Raw genomic sequence first — 19,169 nt, forward strand, 5'->3', positions numbered from 1 at the left:
GCATGGGGCTCTCTGCTCTCAGGACAGAACCTGCTTTAGATCCTCTGTCTCCCTCCTCTCTTTTATCCTCCGCGCTCATGCTCTCTCTCTCAAAAATAACATTTTTAAAAAACATGATTTTTTTCTTTCATAGCCTTCACATTTAAAAAATACAATCTAATCATCTTATAATAGGTCCTTCAATTTATCTACCATCTCTTCATGATGAGATTTAGATTAAGTATTTTTGCCAGAAGGATCACAAAAGTGAGGCTGTCTTCTCAACGTTAACAGGAGGCAGATGATGTCAGTTTGTCTTATTACTGATCAAGTTAACCTTACTTGGTTGAGGGGGTACACCCCCGGCTTTTCCACTTTAAAGTTACCATTTTCTCTTTGCAATGATTAAGTAATCCATAGGGAAAGATTTTGAGACCGCATTAGTGATGTGTGCTTTTGGGACAGTTTCAGAACCCTTTTCAAGTATCATTTCCTCGTCTGTGAAGTGGAGACAGCGCTGTCTTAAACTCATATTAGAGTTTAAAAAGGTGAACGTGTGTGATAATCTAGAAGATACGGTGCAGGAAGATGGCAAAAAGACGCCTTGCGGGAGATTAATTTCTTACGCACCGCAAGGGGCAGAGTCAGGGTCGGGCCTGGCCGAGAGAGCGTGCGCGTGCGCGAGGGCGTGACCACAGAGTCGGTCCTCCAGAGACAGAGAGGCCGGAAGTTGTCCTCACAAACCCGCGCGGCTGGTAGGGTGGCGAGTTGAGGCTTCGCTAAAGGGGTGTTCAGGCCCCTTGGCCCGGGTAGTTGCGGCAGGGTCGGTGTGAGGGGCTCCGAGATTTGGGTCGGGGATAATGGCATCTCGGGCAGGCCCGCGAGCGGCCGGCACCGACGGCAGTGACTTTCAGCACCGGGAGCGTGTCGCCATGCACTACCAGATGAGGTATGAAGTGAGGCGAGGAGCATGGAGGCCTTCTCTCCTGCCGGAGCCCGTAGGACTTGGGAAGAGACGCCAGCCGGCCTCGGGGTCTTTCCCACCCCCCAGTCCGCCAATGCGCACCTGCCAAGTCCCCTCCTCTCTGTTGGCCTAGGGCCTGTCCCCAATTTCGAGAAGCCCCCTTCTTCCATAAGCGCCACCCCGTGATCCTCCCTTTGCCTTGGGAGGGTCCAGTCCAGTCCCTATGTTCTGGGCTCCTGAGTCTTGCGATGCTGGCGGCCCTGTGACCTCGGAAACCCAGTTTTTCATTGAACTTCAATTTTCCTCATCTGTGAAGAGAAAAGTAATCTATTTAGCTTTTGGTGAAAAATTAGTCAGCTAGTAATTCGTGTGGGGAGTCTGTCCAGTATATGGTAGCTGTGGTATTTCGGGCCGTTTGGGGGAATGTGGACCATAAAGTCGAGCCTTTACTTGCCTAAAGTGAATTTTATGAACACTCCCATGTAAAGAGTATTTCTCCATTCCTTTGTTCAACAAATATTTATTGAGTTTCTACCCCTCAGGCATTGTGCTAGGCACTGAGGATACAATAGTAAGCAAAAGCAGATCTGGCCTTCGTAGTCATGTTATACCTTCAATAAAAAACTTTCTTTAAAGAAAAAAGACAAAAATATTTACCCCTCCCTTCCCACATTTTCTACAGTGAATGTTTTTAAAATAAAAACTTTGAAAAATTGATTTCCTTTCCATAAATCCATCAAACTCTCCCAGAATGTTTTTCACATCCTTCCAGAGTTTTGAAGAATCACCAGCTTTTTGGACCTCCCTTTCATGGTTATCCTTAGACCCTGCTCAAGAGGATATCACAACCCAAGCGAGTGTTTTGATGGTTGTTCAGAGCAGAAACTGCCCTCAGGGGGTGTGAAGAGGATACATTTAGGACCTGAGAGAATTAGAAGAATAAGAGAAAAGTGTGTGGATATAAAATCTACTCTAGGTGGGGAAATAATGGGCAGCCTGAGTTGATCTCCTTGCTGCCAATATCTCCTCCCTCTAGGCTATATTACTGTGGTGCAAGTCATCTCTCTGAACACACAGCTCTGAGTTACTCTTTTGCCTTTAATCTGACTTATAGCCTTTGCAACTTCATATCCTGCTACTCCCCTTCCCACTACAAAGTATTCCTGCGGCACCACCTGCTGTCCTGGAACACAGTGCTTATGTCTTCTTGCCTGCATGCTCTTACCTATGATGGGAATGCACAGCTCCACCCACCCTTCAGAGCTCAAATATCACTCTCCTCCAGCTGTCCTCACATCCCATCCTAAGCTGAACTCATTGCTCCTTCCTGTAATCCGATATACCTTGCAATACATATTTACTAGAGCTCTTCCAGTTCATTTTCCTATTATTTTTTTCTTCTTTTATTCCTCGTCCCCCAGCTTCCAGGCAGGGACTATATCTTATTCACGTTTGTATCCCAGTGTTCCCGTATAGTTGCCTGGCATAGAGTTGGTGGTCAGAAAATTTTGAATGAAAGGTGCTTCTTCCTCTGCTCTACCCCACAGTGTGACCCTCAAGTATGAAATCAAGAAGCTGATCTACGTGCATCTGGTCATATGGCTGCTGCTGGTTGCCAAGATGAGCGTGGGACACCTGAGGCTATTGTCACATGATCAGGTGGCCATGCCCTACCAGTGGGAATATCCGTATTTGCTGAGCATTGTGCCCTCTCTCTTGGGCCTCCTCTCCTTCCCTCGAAACAACATTAGCTACCTGGTGCTCTCCATGATCAGCATGGGGCTCTTTTCCATAGCTCCCCTCATTTACGGCAGCATGGAGATGTTCCCCGCTGCACAGCAGCTCTACCGCCACGGAAAGGCTTACCGCTTCCTCTTTGGTTTCTCTGCTGTCTCTGTCATGTACCTGGTGTTGGTGCTGGCAGTCCAAGTGCATGCCTGGCAGTTATACTACAGCAAGAAGCTCCTAGACTCTTGGTTCACCAGCACACAAGAGAAGAAGCGTAAATGAAGCCTGCCTGATGGACTGCTCTGTGGGGTGAAGCCTGGGCCTCCCATTGAGCTGAGTGAGAAGGTAGAGGAGCTGCTCTGAAATCTTTGGTGATTTTGGCAGCTGTGATGTTGGCAGCTAGTGCAAACGAGGCCCACATCCTGGAAAGCTCCCCCCGCTCCGTTGCCATCAACTGAGGTGGCAAAACTATATTTAATTTATTCCTGGTTGGCTGGAACTGGGTGATCAACAACTATAGAACAAACTTCAGCTTGTTGAAGTTGAGGCCCTTTGGGGGTTTTCTTTAAAACTGATCCTCATCCTTGCCTCTTGGTCATTCTCTCCTCTACCATCCATTACCCCTTAGCCACCAAGACTGAAGGAGATAGGGAATAAATCAAATTCTACTTCAGTCTATAGTTCGCATGGCAGGAAACATTTGGGAGGCTCCCCCTACAGGCTGTGGTTTCTAGTGCAAAGCATTTTAATTAAAAGAACTTCAATAAAATTAGAACTGCCTTGTCCACCCTGTGCCTTGTGTTGGGATTTGATAAAGTGTGAAAGGTATGTTACTTGAGTGGCCTTAGGCCCTAGGAGGTAGGTAGTTTTCTGAGACACCTGGAAGTAGCCGTAGAGAAGTGAACTGGGCATAGGAACATAAGTTATAGCAGCAGCCTCGCAGCTGATTACCAGAAAGTACCATGGGCCACGCATTTAATCTCTCCACCTGTAAAATGGTCCATTCTCATTTATCCTGCTTGGGTCATGGGTTCTTTTGGTTGGATAGTCATGTTTATTATTCAGTGTTAACAGATTATCAGTTATGTATCTAATATGGCATCCAAAAGAATTGTAAAGAGTCCCTGCATATAAGGGAGTGTACATCTGGGTGAAACATTATATACACGTGAAACAACTAATGAGCACAAGATCTGATGGTGTGGAGCAGACAATGGAAAAATGGAAATGCAAAAGTTATCTGTGAACTAAAGTCTCTCTTCACACCAGAAGTCTGACCTACAGTAAATATTTATTGCAGGAATGATGTGTGTCCCTTTGTTCTTGTCCCTTGACTTTGTGTTCTCTGGATGATGTTCAGATCTCTAATGGCAGATCTCTGCCCTCTCCAGAGTTCTAGTCATTTTTTTAACTCATTCTTTTGTTCCATAAACATTAGATATACTCTCTCTTAGATGCTGGCAGTACTTCTACTGCAAAACCTTTCTCTACATGTCCTGATTATCATCTCAAACTCAGTGTGTCCCAAACTTAGCTCCTTGTCTTCTATGTCATACCCATTACCTCTTCTTGCAACCCTGTGGTGCAAGCGAGTATACCAAGAACACAGCTCTAGATCATCATCACGTCTCTACAATGTGCCATTATTTTTTGAGCAATCAAAATACTTCAATCTCTTGACATTTCCAAGGTGTGATTCTAGCGGACCAGTCTTACATTATCTCCCAATACTCTCACACAGTCTTTCTCAGTCCATACAACCTCATAAGTCCTCATATTGCTTTCATGTTGTTCCAGTTTGCTTAAACATTTCCCCTTTATACCTTCATATGCCTTATTGCCTATCCTTTAAGACTCAGTTTCCATGGTAATTCTGGAGCCTTCTGGTTGCTTCAGTTTAAGGAGTAAGAGTTCTTTCTTTGAATCCACATAGCATTTTTATTTTACCTCTTATTGACAGAATTATTTGTTTACATGGCTCTTCCTCACCCCTTGCTCAGTACCTGACACAGTGTGTACTCTGTTGAATGAAGTAATTTGGCCTACTGTAGAGTGAAGTCAGGATGTATTGCACAGAGGAAAGAATTAGACTGTGTCTGGGGTAGAATTTGGAGAGCAAAGGAAAACAGATGGAAATGTGTGGGCAATGGAATTATGTGCACCAGGAACAAATGGCTTATTTTCAAGGAGTTGGGATGCAAATAAAAATTTTTAAGTGAAAATCTTCAAAAATAAATAATGTTAAAATGTTCTTTGATTATTGGAATGATGTTTTGTAATCTTAGAGTGCTTTTGAAGGCCTATTATGGAAATGTCTGTGATGGGGGGGGGGAGCCATTTGGTTTATTTTAGTTTTCTGCTTCTTGGGTTATTGGGATTCTGCTTTTCCAATCATTTGTTTTCCTGCCTCATGGTTGTAGTATTCCCTGAAGCAAACAAGATCCCCTTTGAAAGAGATCTTGAGTTAATGGGAAGAGCACTGTATTTGGATGGTGGAAGTTGGGTTCAGGTACCAGAACACCTAGTCCTATGGTTAGGATCAACACTGCATGTTTCACAGGATTGCTTTGAAGACAAATAAAGTGGGGCACCTCGGTGGCTCAGTCGGTTAAGTATCCAACTTTGGCTCAGGTCATGATCTCCCAGTTAATGGGTTCGAGCCCCATGCCAGGCTCTTTGCTGACAGCTAGCTCAGAGCCTGGAGCCTGTCTTTAGATTCTGTGTGTCCCTCTTGCTCTGACCCTCCCCTGCTCGCTCTGTCTCTCAAAAAAATAAATAAAAAACATTAAAAAATTAAAGATAAAGCGAAGTATTATGAAGGTGTTTTGTGAACTATGTAACACTATATAAATGTGAGGAATGATAATTCCCTGATGTTTGCAGATTAGAGTATAGGCATTGGAGGGACTCCTAGAGAGCATCTAGTACGTGAGAAGGGCAGTGTGGTGAAGTGGAGTGAATACAGCTTCTGATATTAGACTGACTTAGGTTGGAATTCTCCCTTTTGCCTTGAGCAGGGTACTTGAGTCTCTGATTTTGATCTGCCACATGGGAATCATAGTAGCTACTGGCATTGTGAGGATTAAATAAAATACATAGCACATACTGAATAAATACCCCGATCTTTTCCTTGATAAGCATTGTTAACTTTCCTTTCTCAGACTGGGGGTCCCTACCTCTTCTCTTAGGCATAATTTCTTGCCTTGAAATTCTAGAAGTTGATCCCTTCTGGACTAGCAGAAGTGAGGAAGGGACACTTGTCCACTCTTGGATTACCTTGGTCTAATGGGTTGGCCCCTCCTGGCCAAGGTGCCCTAACAGTAGGCACAGTTGTCCTAACAGACTTTAAGAATTAGCCATTACAGAAGGAGCCTGGAGATGCTGCTGCATGATCTGACCAGAGTGCATGTAAAGGTAAGGCTCAAGAATAACAGATGTCCACAGCCCCCATGGTGTGTACTCTGCATCTGAGCATGTGCAGGACTGTGCCGACTTCCTCAGCTCTGCTGGCTTGATCCCCAAGTAGGGGCTATTAGGGCATGAAGTCTGAGGTCAGCTCATTCAGACAAACCACAGGTGAGGCAGCCTCAGCCATCTTCTAAGAGGACAGGGCCTCTACACCACAGTTGGCTTTTACTCTAGTTGGCTACCTCCTCTTCCAGCCAGTTATTCCTCCTGTGTTGACACTTGCCAAACAATCACGACTCATCTGGAAGTCTGATCACTAATTCACTGTCATATGACCTGTTCTTTCCAAATCCTTTCTTCACATCGTTAACCCTACTAACTACATCACATTGCTAAATCTAGCATTTCTGTGGACCATTGGGCCCAGAAACCCTCTGACTTCCCACAGATCTTCCCAAGCAGTGTGTTCTGGAAGAAAGAGCCAGAAAGACAGGGTGGTGAGTCCCAGCTCTCCATTTTTGTATTTGGATGAGTTGCTTAACCTTCCTAGTGTTTTCGAGTCTGTAAAATGGCTTAATAAGACTGACCTCAAGGGTTGTAGTACTCATAACAAGAGATATGGCCCAGAGCCTGATAGTAAGAGTTTAGCAAGTCTTGAACTGATTCCCTACTCTTTTCCAGGATGTGTTGGAACTTGCCCTCTGTGCTTTTTACTTTAAAATCATTTTTGGGACAGGCCCTCAATCAATAGGCAAACCAGCAGACAATAAATAAAATACAGACCTTCTGTTCTCTCTTCTTTCTCCCTTTCTTCCTCATCTTTTTTCTTTTTCCTTTTCTATGTGCTCATGTTCTTCCTTTTCTATTCTTTTCTTCTTTTGTATGTGTGAATGTGCATCCTTTTATTTCTTTTCTGCTTCTCCTACCATACTTTAACCAGGGTCAGGGAGCAATTAAGAAAATATTTTCATTGTGACAGATCAGAAGATATAAGAGGTTAAGAAAGAAAAGTATTCTAGAATGGAACCAAGTCTCTTATTTTATACCTTTAGCATTGGAAAATGCATTAGTGATGTAGATCTAAACCACTGTGGGTTAGATAAAAATTGAGGGGGAGGGGCACCTGGGTGGCTCAGTCGGTTAAGTGTCCGACTTTGGCTCAGGTCATAATCTCACGGTTTGTGGGTTCGAGCCCCACGTCAGGCTCTGTGTTGACAGCTCAGAGCCTGGAGCCTGCTTCACATTCTGTGTCTCCCTCTCTCTCGGCCTCTCCCCTACTCGTGCTCTGTTTCTCTCTGTCTCAAGAATAAATAAACTTAAAAAAAGAATTTAAAAAAAATTTGAGGGGGAAAACTCCACAATCTGTCCTTAGTATGGCCAGACCACTCTTCTTCCTTCATATCTTAACTAATCTATTAAAAATTTTTTTTGTTTAAATATTTTTATTTTGTTTCTTTTTGAGAAAGAGACAGAATGCAAGTGGGGGAGGGGCAGAGAGAGGGAGACACAGAATCTGAAGCAGGCTCCAACCTCCGAGCTGTCAGCACAAAGCCCTACAAGGGGCTTGAATTCTTGAACTGTGAGATCATGACCTGAGTCCAAGTTGGACCCTTAACCATCGGAGCCACCCAGGTTCCTCTTAACTAACCTGTTTTTGCAGTGTTGGGCTCCAATACCAAAAAACAGATCGTTGCCAGGCAAACTCTTTTAGGTTCCCAGGAGCAGAGGGAGATGAAACAGCAGGAAGAGAGACTACAGGATGTTAGAAAATGAAATCAACTGTAAGAGACTGGCAGAATTGGAGCTCCCTGGGCTAGAAACCTTGACCTTGACTTTTCTTTTTGTTTCCTTATTTCTCTCTTTATGAAATGAAAAGAATAATTGTCATTTACCTGTCTCATAAGATGATTAGGAGGATCAAATATGAAAGTGCTTGTGAAATATGAAGCAGATAAACTGCTACTTAAATGTATCATTTATATTTATTCAAGTACAAAATACCTATTTCTCTCTTTTTTTTAAATTTATTTTTGAGAGAGAGAGAGAGAGAGAGAGAGAGAGAAAAAAGGGGGGGGAGGGGCAGAGAGAGAGAGTGAGAACGAGAGTCCCAAGCAGGCGGCGCTGCACTCAAAGTGCAGAGCTGGACTCAGAGCTGGAACTCACAAACCACGAGACTATGGCCTGAGCCGATATCAAGAGTCAACTAACTGAGCTACCCAGGATGCCCAAAGCACCTATTTCTTGACATCCACTACTAGGGACTGGAGAACTTAAAGAATAGGAAAGGGTCCTTATCTTCTGAGGAACTCAAAAGTTAGAGGGTATTTTTGGGATAATGCATACAATGGGTCTTCAGACTGTGGACCTGAAGACTTAGAATTGGCCTAAAGAAGGTTACAGTCAGGCTACAGTCTCAAGATGACTTAACTCTGTAGGTGTGCCCCAAACTTGCTTTTTATGTGTGTCACCAAGATGAGGACTAAAGCAGTTCAAATGCTCCATGAGCAGGAGGAAGCTGTGGGATGATAGGGAGGGTCCCCACAAAGCCTGGAGCCTCGTCAGCATCAGAAACCACAGGAAACCAGGTCAGTGTGTGGGGCCTGCTCCCTCAGCTCCAGGGCTTGGCTGTGAGTTCTGGGGCTTCCTGAACAGACAGTACTGGTTAGAGGATCCTTGAAGCTGGATGCCCCTTTGGCATGGACCCCTTTGCCCAGAGGAGCGGGGTGGAGAGGAAGCTAGGCTATAGTCCTGAGAGGTCAGCCAGGTAGGAAGCAGAAGGAGTATGGGGGCATGTGAGATGTATGTGCATTCTATAATGATTTTTTGTTTTTCTGCTCAACTCTAAGTGGTGCCTCAGTCACCTTTGTCTCCAGGCCCCATTGCAGAATAGTGCTTAATAACTCTTAATTCTCTAAGTGAGGGGATGAAGCATGTCTCCAAGGAACTTCCAAGTCCAAGAGCATAATGAGGGGGTCAGATCTGCAGGGTGTTGCAGGAGTAGGAGGGGTTAAGAAATAGGCACAGGCCTCCATCTCCCTAACTCTGTGCTGGCCTCTTCTCTGTATTTCTCTGCCAGAGCAGGAGCCCCTTGCCTTCCAGGTAGGGGCAGTAGGGTTTTCTGGGGGGGAGAGGGGACCAAATGTCCCTAGGTCCCCTCCACTATAAGAAGGAATGTGGCCTGGCAGGCTAGTTAGGATCTAGGATGGAGGAGGAGCTTTGGGGCAGGGCGGGGCAGGGGCAGGCAGAGGCGAAGGCCTCTGTGTTCTCTGCTACTGCACAGCAAGGCCCTGCCACCCACCTTCAGACTATGCAGCCATGTTCTGGGGGCTCTGACCCCACAGAAGTCCATGGGGAGCCCCGGACTAGCAGCCCTGCTCCTGCCTTTCCTGCTGTTTATTGCCTTCTCTGCCTCCGCTGGGATTGACTGCCCCTGTCTTCTGCACTGGAGCACCCATTGTCTGCTGGCCTCCCACATGGTAAGATACCCCCACTACCCAGCGGGGACAGCTGCCCGCCACAGTCTGGTAAAGGTCCCCACTCTTCTTCTGCCTAACCCTCTTCTGCCTTCCAAGTCTCCGTGGCCTGGTGGTAGCCCCAGTGTGTCCTTTATATGGCCTCAAAGGGGTAGCCAAGGTTCTGGTGTGCTGAGAGCCTGGGCAGGGTCGAGCTAGAAAGAAAAGACCAGAGTGGATGGGCTATTAACTTATACGCCTTGGAATTAGGTGATTTGAGGCAAAGACCCCAGGGAGAATGCCCCCTATGGGAATCCCTACTAATAATTCTTCTCTCCTTTCTTACCTTTACTGGGCCCTGTGTTTTCAGGAAGACGCGCTCACCGGTGAGTCTCATTCCCTGCCCTGATTCTCTTCTGTGTCCCTTTTGTTCCAGGTCCCTAACAAGCTAGTAATTTTTGGTTCCCAACTTGGGAAGTAGCATAACAAGGAAAAATCACTGGGTTTAGAATCAGGACAAGCCTGGATTTGCACTGCAGTCCCGCCACATACTCCACATGTGGCTGCAAGCAATGCTCTTAGCCCCTCTGACCCTCCATCTGAGGGGTCGAGCAGTGTGGTAGAAATGATTGTACAATGAAAGCTGAGCTGAGGGGAAGATTAAATGAGAGACAGAGGATAATCTTTCCCCCTTAACTGGTCCCTCACTTCCGTCGGTGATACAACAACGCTCCTTCATATCTTAGGGTACATTCTGGTTTACAAATCATTTTCCCACACGTTATCTTATTTGATCTTGACAACAGTCCTACTTTATGAATGAGGAAGCTGAGGCTTAGAGGGATCCGTCATTTGCCCAAAGCCACACATCTCAGTCTCAAGTGCAACTTGTCTGAGGCAGGAGGGACCTCCTTGGACCCTATCATTTGATTATCTTATCATCCTTCCCAGGAGGGTCTGCCCATATTCCTTGCCAGACCCAGTTGGCCCTTCCTGTGTCCCTAAAGCCTTGGTGTGCTCAGCTCTGGCTCCACCCCTGCTGTTTGCACCTGCATCTGGTGTCAGACCCTTCAGGTATGAGAAATAGCCCTTTTGGATCTTCTCAGTGGAGATGTGAATAAGGGGCATTTGTGGGGAGGGGGGCGGCAGGCTAGGAAAGTTAGGAAAGTGGGGAACATAGTAGAACAGATGTCTGTCCTTTTGTCAACTTCCACACAGACAGGTTATCCTAAAATAGCATACCATGGCTGATATCCATGGGTTCACTTTTATCATTTTGTGACGGTGCTTCTCCTTTCCAGTGGTACCAATTCTTGGGATTAAAATGTTATCGTTCTGAGTTTACTATTACTTCTTTCTGTTTGCAAAGTAAGATCTTTCTTATTCTCTGTATTTTCATTGCCTAGCTCAGTGCCTGGCACATATTAAATGCCCAAACACTGTTTAACACTGTTTAAATGACAGTGTCTATTTTTCACTGCTGTAAGTAATGTTCCAGTGGACAACTTTGCATATATATATATAGCTTTTTCTCTGCTTAAGGAATTAATCCTTTTTTTGACTATATCATAATTTTTAGGGCTAAAGAAGCTTGATATTATTACCTTCCATAATCTCAAATGGCTTACTGTCTGACATCAGACCACATTTCCAGGTAAGGGAGGGGCAGTGAAGGGCTGGATCCTCAATGTGTCCTTTCCTGTGCAGACCTCCAGGGGGGCTGGATCCACCTCCTGGTGCAGAAACACAAAAAGTCATACAAGTTCCGGTTCTGTAGGAGACACAAGAGGCCAGCATCTGCTCAGGTACTCCCCCTGCCAGTTCCAGCCCTGCCTTATGCCCCACAGCCCTTTCCATTCTGGCCTCCCGTTTTGTTCTCTAGCCACATGAGAGACAGAAATCATGGCGATGAAGAAGACTGTTCTGTCCATCACACAGTTAGGGAAACTGAAGTCTAAAGGTTGAGCAACTTGCCTGTGGCACTCCATGTTCCAGAAGCCGCAAGAGAAGCCTGATTCCTGGCCTTAAGTCTTGCTCTCTGCCTACAGAGGAAGCTGCTGAGTAGCTGTTGCCTGTCCGAGAAGGGTAACCACATTGCTGTCCCCTTCCCAGACATCTCTCACAAAGGATTGCGCTCTAAAAGGACCCAACCTTCAGATCCAAAGGCAGTGGACGGTCTCCCCAGACCCAACTCACAAAGGCACGGAGGTAGGCATGCAGTGTGACCAGTGATTTGTGCAGTCAAGTAATGGTGACTGTGCTAAGGCCAAGAGAGAAGGCTGCCAGGCTCCCCCTCTCCCCAGGGCCTGAGTTCTCCTTTGATTTGCTGCCCGAGGCACGGGCTATTCGAGTGACCATTCCTCTGGGACCCGAGGTCAGCGTGCGTCTTTGTCACCAGTGGGCACTAGAGTGTGAAGAGCTGAGCAATCCTTTCGAGGCCCAGGTATGGAGTGTCGTCTCCCTTTAAAAAGCCAGATCACACAGCACTGGAGCAAAAAGAACCTCCCTGTTGTACACATGGGGAGACTGAGGCCCAAAGAGGGATAGTAATTGTGCACGACATCCCTGCATTTCTGAAGTGCCTAGCATTAAGTCTTCTTTGGATTAGATAGAAAATGCAGGGGGCCTTGTCACCCTGCAGGAGAGGAAGAGAAAGAGCAGACAGAGACCTGGAGTGGCTATGAACGCCTAGCAAGAAATGAATATGGCATTTATCCCGAGTGAGAAGACCCTCAGTGAGATTTAGGTTGCACTAAGAAGGCTTTTCACTGCCCCCCAGAAGGTGGTCACGTCTGTCTTGGTACCCTTCCATTGCCTTCCCTTTGTTGCTACCTCTCAGAGAATGAGATGTTCCCCATTCACTCAGCCCAGGCACCAATATCCAACTTGAACCTCCAGATGTTGCAGATGCCCTTGTATGCAACTGGTATCATTTACAGGGACAGAGGCTATATCTCTGAGGCCCTTGGCTCTCTTCATTTATAAAACAAAGATCATTTTAGATGTTAGCATTTAATTAATTGAGTTAATGCTTCTAGCACCTACCTGGCATATAGTAGGGTCTCCAGAAATACATACTCCTTTCCCTATTTCCTTCCTTTCCCCACTCCGTATATTGAGATACCCAGAGCAGATAGACTACAGAGCAGGGACCCACCCTGAAAGGAAATTCCTCAGTGAAAGAAGTAACTCTCCTATAAGAGGAAAAATGAGATGTGTTGGCCAAGGTCCCAGCTTCCTGCTGCCATTGTCCAAGGTGCCCAAGCTCTTTCTCAGGGACCTCCTCTCTCCTTGTGCTTCTTTGTCAACAGAAAATTGTGTCAGGGGGCCATACTGTAGACCTGCCTTATGAATTCCTTCTGCCGTGTCTGTGCATAGAGGTGAGCGGAGGAAAAGGAATGGGTTGTCCATGGCTCCCCTCCTAGGCCTCCCAGTTGGTCAAACATATCTCCAGTAAGTCAGGCCTTACTGAGTATTGACAAGATGCTTGGGAAGACCGCTGCCAGTTTGACTGTGAGCCACACACTAGGTCAGAGTGTGGATGTGTCCTGCTGAATATGGGACATTTTGGGGGGCGATTCCAACCTCGGTCCTACCCAAACCCAGCTTTCCCTGGTTCAGACTGGCCTCATCCCACAGAGACAGAACACACAGTTGCCTTTGCTATGTGCTCTGGAGAGTCACAGTGGGGGCACATATGGCCACTGCAAGGTTCCATGCGGCTCCAAAAGTCTTGTCCCCATGAGCCCTCCATAGCATCCCTCCTCTCCTTATGAAGCTGAGGTGCCTTATGAAGACTTCTTTGAACAAGACAAAAAATTCAGGGGACCTTGTTAACCAGGAGGAGACAAAAGAGAAGTACAGGCAGACACCCAGGGCAGCAAGCAACAGCCAGGGTGTTTGGGCAGTTCCAGAGGAAGGGGTCTACACAGCACTGGACACCTTAGGAATCACTGACAGCAGAAGCCAGGAAGCCAAAAGTGGAGGAAGGTGGACTCTCCTCTTTCTGGGGAGGATAGGTTCTCCTGTCCAGGGAGAAGAGGACTCAACCCCGGCCACACACTTACTGATCTTGCTCCTATACTCCGGTCATACACCACTTACCCTTGCCCACATGCTGCCCTGCTTCCCCTCCTCCGGGAAAGGAGCTTGCATCAGGGCAAGGTCAAGCCAGAATGAGTTTCAGGTCTGACTGATACAGGAAAAGCCATTACTATGTCCCTCCCTGACTGCCCTCCCCTGTCCCCGCAGGCGTCCTACCTGCAAGAAGACACTGTGAGGCGCAAAAAATGCCCCTTCCAGAACTGGCCTGAAGCCTGTAAGTGCTGTATATATGCACTCTTGTGTATTCACAGCCTCTCTCTGACTCTCTTACACACACACACACACACACACACACACACACACACACACACTTCATACCTATGTTGTGGAGGAAACCCCCAGAAGGTATGCAGGCACTTTCCCTGGAGTTGGTGGGGGAAAAGGACTATCACATCTACCAATCAGCCTGCCAATAGATCAGTGCCGAACATTGTGCTAGGAACTGTGAGAGGTTCAGAAATAGGAGAGGACCTAGGAGGTGATCTCCTTAGAGAATGGACCAGAAGTCTTAGAGTCACATCCCATTTATTCTTCTCTGAACCCCGATTTCTTCATCAGTTAAGTAGTGATACCTGCCCTGCCTTACTTTCCAACTGTCGAGGGAATGAAGCATGAATTCAGTATTATATGTGAAAGTGGTTGGTGATGTCTAAATTGCTGTATGCATGTTATCCCCAAATTAAAGAGACGGGACCCTGAAATACAGCAAATGAGTAGCACAAAGCAATCTACAGTTCAGGGCATTGTATAATTAAGGATTAGACTGTAGGTCATGAACGCAGGAAAGGGCTGAGTTCCTGAAGTGGCAGGCTGTCTGAGCAGAGGTTTCTTATAGAAGGTGACACTTGAGGTGGGCTCAGAAAATGGGCAGGATTTTATTTTTGAGAGAGAAAGAGAGCACAAGTGGGGGAGGTGCAAAGAGAGGGAGACAGGATTCAAAGCCAGCTCCATGCTCACAGCAGAGAGTTGGATGTGGGGCTCGAATGCACGAACCTTGAGACCACAACTGAGCCAAAGTCAGATGCTCAACCAACTGAGCCACTCAGGCAGGATCCCTGTGGGCAGGATTTCAAAAGGAAATCCGTGGGCAGGATCCCTGTGGGGAGGATTTCAAAAGGAAATCCATGGCAGGATCCCCTTAGGGAGGATTTCAAAAGGAGAACAGGGAGGGGAACATTCCTGGTTCTAAGAGGAACCTAAGCAAAAATATACGGGTTTCCAGTTTGGGTAGCAGCAGGGATCTGGACTTAATGGAGGCACAGGAAGGAGAGGCGACAGCTTAAGTAGAAAAGGGCATAAAAAGTCTGGAGAAGCCATGCTCATATACTGCGTACCTAGACATTCCAGCAACTGTGCTGGGCACCTTCACAAAGTCATCCCCTGCTGCTCTGGGGATGGTGGGTGCAAAGCGAGGCTGAGGCTGAAGCAGGGCCCAGGCCTCCTCAGGCCTCACTCTCTGCCCCTGCCTGCCGCCTACCTAGATGGCTCGGACTTCTGGAAGTCAGTGCACTTTACTGACTACAGCCAGCACAGTCAGATGGTCATGGCTCTAACGCTCCGCTGCCCACTGAAGCTGGAGGCCTCCCTCTGCCAGAGGCAAGGCTGGCATACCCTGTGTGAAGACCTCCCCAATGCCACGGCTCGAGAGTCACAGGGGGTGAGACGGGCCTCCCCAGGACTTGAGTGGGCAGGGCTGGGGACCAGGGCCCTGCTCCCTGACTAACTCCCTTCTCCTACCACAGTGGTATGTTTTGGAGGGAGTAGACTTGCACCCCCAGCTCTGCTTCAAGGTATAAGAATGGGTGAGAGGGGACAGGGAGGGGTATGAATGGTGCCTAGAGCTTGCTGACTTGCCATTCTTGAATTTCTCAGTTCTCTTTTGGAAATAGCAGCCACGTTGAATGCCCCCACAGGACCGGTGAGCCAATAAATGACCCTGGCTGGGACCCCCTTCCACCATTTAACCCTTACCCAACTGTGACCAAGCCAGACTCTAGCCCTGTCTAGACTTCTCTATCAACAGCAACCCAGCTCCTACCACTTCCTACAAACAGAATGTCTTGTATAATGCTCTTTTCCACCCTGGCAGCCCCGTCCTGGAATGTGAGCATGGATACCCAGGCCCAGCAGCTGGTCCTTCACTTCTCCTCGAGGATGCATGCCACCTTCAGTGCTGCCTGGAGCCATTCAGGCCTGGGGCAGGACAGCTTGGTGCCACCTGTGTATAGCATCAGTCAGGTATGGCCTAGTAGCCAGGGTTTGCCCCCACCCCCACCCAAGGTCTGGTTGCTAGGAGCACAGCAGGCAGAGGCAAGCAAATCTGACTTATATCATGTGGTTATTTATTTACTTGATCAGCCTTTGTGGGCTGGTTTCTCTGCCAGTCAGCAGGGTCTTTGATGGAACAGTGTCTGATCCATTTAGTTTCTGAACTTACAGGGGGTAAATAGAGGCAAGAGACTGGCCCTCTTCAATCCAGCTGTCCTCTGACCCACTCAATCTGCTGCCACATTTTATACCAATGCCCTCTCTGGAACCCCCTGACCTCTTCCCCTGTGTTCCTGCTTGCGTCGACAAGGCACTTGACAGAAGTTTCCTGACTCTCTTGGGAGGCAGAATCCCTGGAAGCTAATGTCCTCTTTGCAGAATACTGAAAAACACTGACAAATTTAACTCTATTATGTGAACTGAGAACAGTTTGACTAGCAGACTTTTTTCTGCGTATCTGATATAAAAACCACAATCAAATATATCCACCAAACCACAGCACCAATTTGACTAAGCCTGACTAGCTTTTTCCAATTCTTTCTTAAATGCCCACTTGCAGCTTGGTTATTTGTTTTGCATTTTATGAGGACTCCCAGGCAGACAGGTGGTAGCAAATGTTTAAGATTTAACACCAAGCCATGCTTAAGATTTAGGACTAAGTCACATGGGATAACCTAAAATTGAGAGCTAAATCCATGAACTCATTTCTCTCTGTGAGCTGGGAAAAGACTACCTTCACTAAATTCAGCAGTGGTTTGAGAGTCACTGTGTCATCATCTGCTGACAGCTGGCTGGAGAATGGGGTCTGGGACGGGGATGATACAGGGGTTAGAGGTGGAAAGAGTTTCTTAAGGATGGAGACTTTGGTCAACTCTCTAACCAGCACCCAGAACATAGCATGGAGTCATATCCCACCTGTAAACAAATGGCAATCAATTCTGACCAGGTTAGCATGTATTTATTGCATCCCTACTCTGTGTCTACCATGTATACAAGAAAAGTATATGACACAGCCTCTGCCCCTAAGGAGTTCACAGTATAATAACAGCTACTACTACTAAATGAATACACACTGCATTGTGGAAGACAGAGGGTGTTCACATGCACATTCCCAGGTGATACTCTCAATAACCCAGTAAAATAAAGATTACTAGTTCTCATATATAAATGAAGAAACTGGGGGTCAGGGAGGGAGGTAACCTATTTCCATACAAAGATCACACAACTAGGAACCACAAAGGCAAGAGTTAAGCCTGACTTTTTAAAACCGTGATCTTCTGACTTCACAACTTAGGTTCTTTTCCATAGACAAGCCATCCCCTCAGACATGTGGGACAGAGAAGGGAAACAGGGTATAATTAGCCTCCTTGGTTTGTGAGCTGCTGGAGGACAGAGATGACATCTGTGTCTTCTTTCCTCAGAGCTTGACACAGAGTAGGAACCCATAGTATGTTTGTTGATGAATGCCCAATCACCTGATTAATATGTATCAGTGCATACAGGGAATGAGCAGCAGGATCTGAGAACGAAGCAGGGGGAAGATTTCTTTCTTGTCAGCAGTGGCATTTGGCCTCAAGCCTGGATAGGATTTGGGTGGGAGTAGGGGAGAGTAGAAAGGAAGAAGAACATGGGCAAAGACTCAGACTGGACAGAGCCAGATTTTACTTTATGGGGATAGTCATTCTGCTCTTTGTTCCCACAGTCTCAGGGCTCAAGCCCAGTGAAGCTAGACCTTATCATTCCCTTCCTGAAGCCAGGGAGCTGTGTCCTGGTAAGGAATCCTACCCTCACTCTGCACATACTCCCTTAGCATCTACTCTTCAGGTGGCTCGTGGGGCAAATCCAGTCTGCAAAAATGTTTGGTTTGGCCAACATGGTGTTTGAAATTGGAATTAGTTGCCACCATTTAAATACTGGCGAGTTCATATTTTAAAAAGCTGATTTCAGGCTTCTCGAAAATCAGAAAACCTGGTACTGTGTCCACATTCAGACATGGTGACAATGGGCTCTAGCTCAGTGGCATCTGATTACTTCATTCAGGGCCTGTGCCCTCCAGGTCCTCATGGACGCCCTGGTCAACTTTGAGTTTATTTTTTGAGTTTGCCACTCTTGACCTGTTGTGTGTCCAGCTGGAGCTGGACTGAACACAAACCCTGTGCTGGAGAAATTCCCTATCCAGGGGAACTCCCCTTTTCTGTCCCCATTCAACTTCCCCTGGGAGGAGGGGCCATCCTGGCTTACAGGGATGGGGGGCTCTGTGCCCTCAGGTGTGGAGGTCAGATGTTCAGTTTTCCTGGAAGCACCTTTTGTGTCCAGATGGTGAGTTCTTGGGAGAGGAGGGGTGGGATAAGAAGGAGGTTGGGCACTGAGGACCCTGGCTTGGCCTCACCCTGCTTGACTCAGTCTCTCATAGACACCTGGGGCTCTTGATCCCAGCACTGCTGGCCCTCACCACCCTCTTGGGGGTTGCTCTGGTACTCACCCGCCGGCGCCCACTCTCAGGTAAGCTCACTCTGGGGTAACCTGAGGGTTTAGATCTGCACAACGCCTAAGCTGGTTGCCCCCCACCATTCCCCTGCCTAGGCTCCCTTCTCGGAGAGCCAGGTCCGAGCTGCTCTCTGCTACCTAGGGTGGCAAGCCTCAGGCCCCCTAATGGTCAGGGATGGTTAAGGCAGAACAAAGGTCCCTCTGTGCAGGTGGTTACTGTTAAGAGTCTCTCCGCACGAGACTGTTAGGGCGGAAATCCAGCCTGCTCTGCACCTGCCAAACCTGGCACACTGGCCCTGGCCCCTTCCGGTGACCTTTATCTAATTAACCCAAAGGCACAGTATAGGCCGAAGTTGCCTTGGGTACCCATCCACAGCGCAGATAAGGAACTAGGTTCCTATATCATCCTAGTTCCTAGGCACCTTTTGAGGTAGCCCCAAGGCGGGGAGTGGGAGAAGGGAAGTGCTGGGCCATCTCCTAGCCCCCCACCTTGTTCCTCTGCCGCTCCCATCCCCAGGCTCGAGCGCCGCGCGGCCGGTGTTGCTCCTGCACGCGGCGGAGTCAGAGGCGCAGCTGCGTCTGGTGGGAGCCCTGGCTGAACTGCTGCGGGCAGCGCTGGGCGGCGGCTGCGACGTGATCGTGGACCTGTGGGAGGCGACGCGCGTGGCGCGCTTGGGCCCGCTGCCGTGGCTGTGGGCGGCGCGGGCGCGCGTGGCGCAGGAGCGGGGTACCGTGCTGCTGCTGTGGAGCAGTGCCGACCTCAGTCTGCCCGGCGGCCG

The 19,169-nt window shown here is 47.7% G+C and overlaps 2 protein-coding genes across 2 annotated transcripts in view; both read left to right on the top strand.

The window, feature by feature from the left end:
- The first annotated feature begins 694 nt into the window (after window positions 1-694).
- Window positions 695-3,458, top strand: JAGN1 (jagunal homolog 1). Its single transcript, XM_029916899.1, has 2 exons — window positions 695-928; window positions 2,491-3,458. The coding sequence occupies exons 1-2, from the start codon at window positions 840-842 to the stop codon at window positions 2,951-2,953; spliced, it is 552 nt and encodes a 183-aa protein (XP_029772759.1). The 5' UTR covers window positions 695-839; the 3' UTR covers window positions 2,954-3,458.
- Window positions 3,459-8,793: 5,335 nt separating this feature from the next.
- Window positions 8,794-19,169, top strand: part of IL17RE (interleukin 17 receptor E) — an 11,344-nt gene continuing 968 nt past the window's right edge. The window contains exons 1-17 of the mRNA XM_029917380.1: window positions 8,794-8,843; window positions 9,384-9,555; window positions 9,902-9,917; window positions 10,483-10,605; window positions 11,239-11,336; window positions 11,580-11,739; window positions 11,835-11,974; window positions 12,843-12,911; window positions 13,783-13,849; window positions 15,117-15,292; window positions 15,378-15,425; window positions 15,508-15,553; window positions 15,725-15,873; window positions 17,606-17,674; window positions 18,171-18,222; window positions 18,307-18,405; window positions 18,908-19,157. Coding sequence (XP_029773240.1) covers window positions 9,427-9,555; window positions 9,902-9,917; window positions 10,483-10,605; window positions 11,239-11,336; window positions 11,580-11,739; window positions 11,835-11,974; window positions 12,843-12,911; window positions 13,783-13,849; window positions 15,117-15,292; window positions 15,378-15,425; window positions 15,508-15,553; window positions 15,725-15,873; window positions 17,606-17,674; window positions 18,171-18,222; window positions 18,307-18,405; window positions 18,908-19,157 — 1,691 coding nt within the window. The 5' untranslated portion in view covers window positions 8,794-8,843; window positions 9,384-9,426. The remainder of the gene's footprint in view (window positions 8,844-9,383; window positions 9,556-9,901; window positions 9,918-10,482; window positions 10,606-11,238; window positions 11,337-11,579; window positions 11,740-11,834; window positions 11,975-12,842; window positions 12,912-13,782; window positions 13,850-15,116; window positions 15,293-15,377; window positions 15,426-15,507; window positions 15,554-15,724; window positions 15,874-17,605; window positions 17,675-18,170; window positions 18,223-18,306; window positions 18,406-18,907; window positions 19,158-19,169) is intronic.

The sequence above is a fragment of the Suricata suricatta genome, chromosome 12 (genome assembly GCF_006229205.1).
Source record: "Suricata suricatta isolate VVHF042 chromosome 12, meerkat_22Aug2017_6uvM2_HiC, whole genome shotgun sequence".
Lineage (NCBI taxonomy): Eukaryota > Metazoa > Chordata > Mammalia > Carnivora > Herpestidae > Suricata > Suricata suricatta.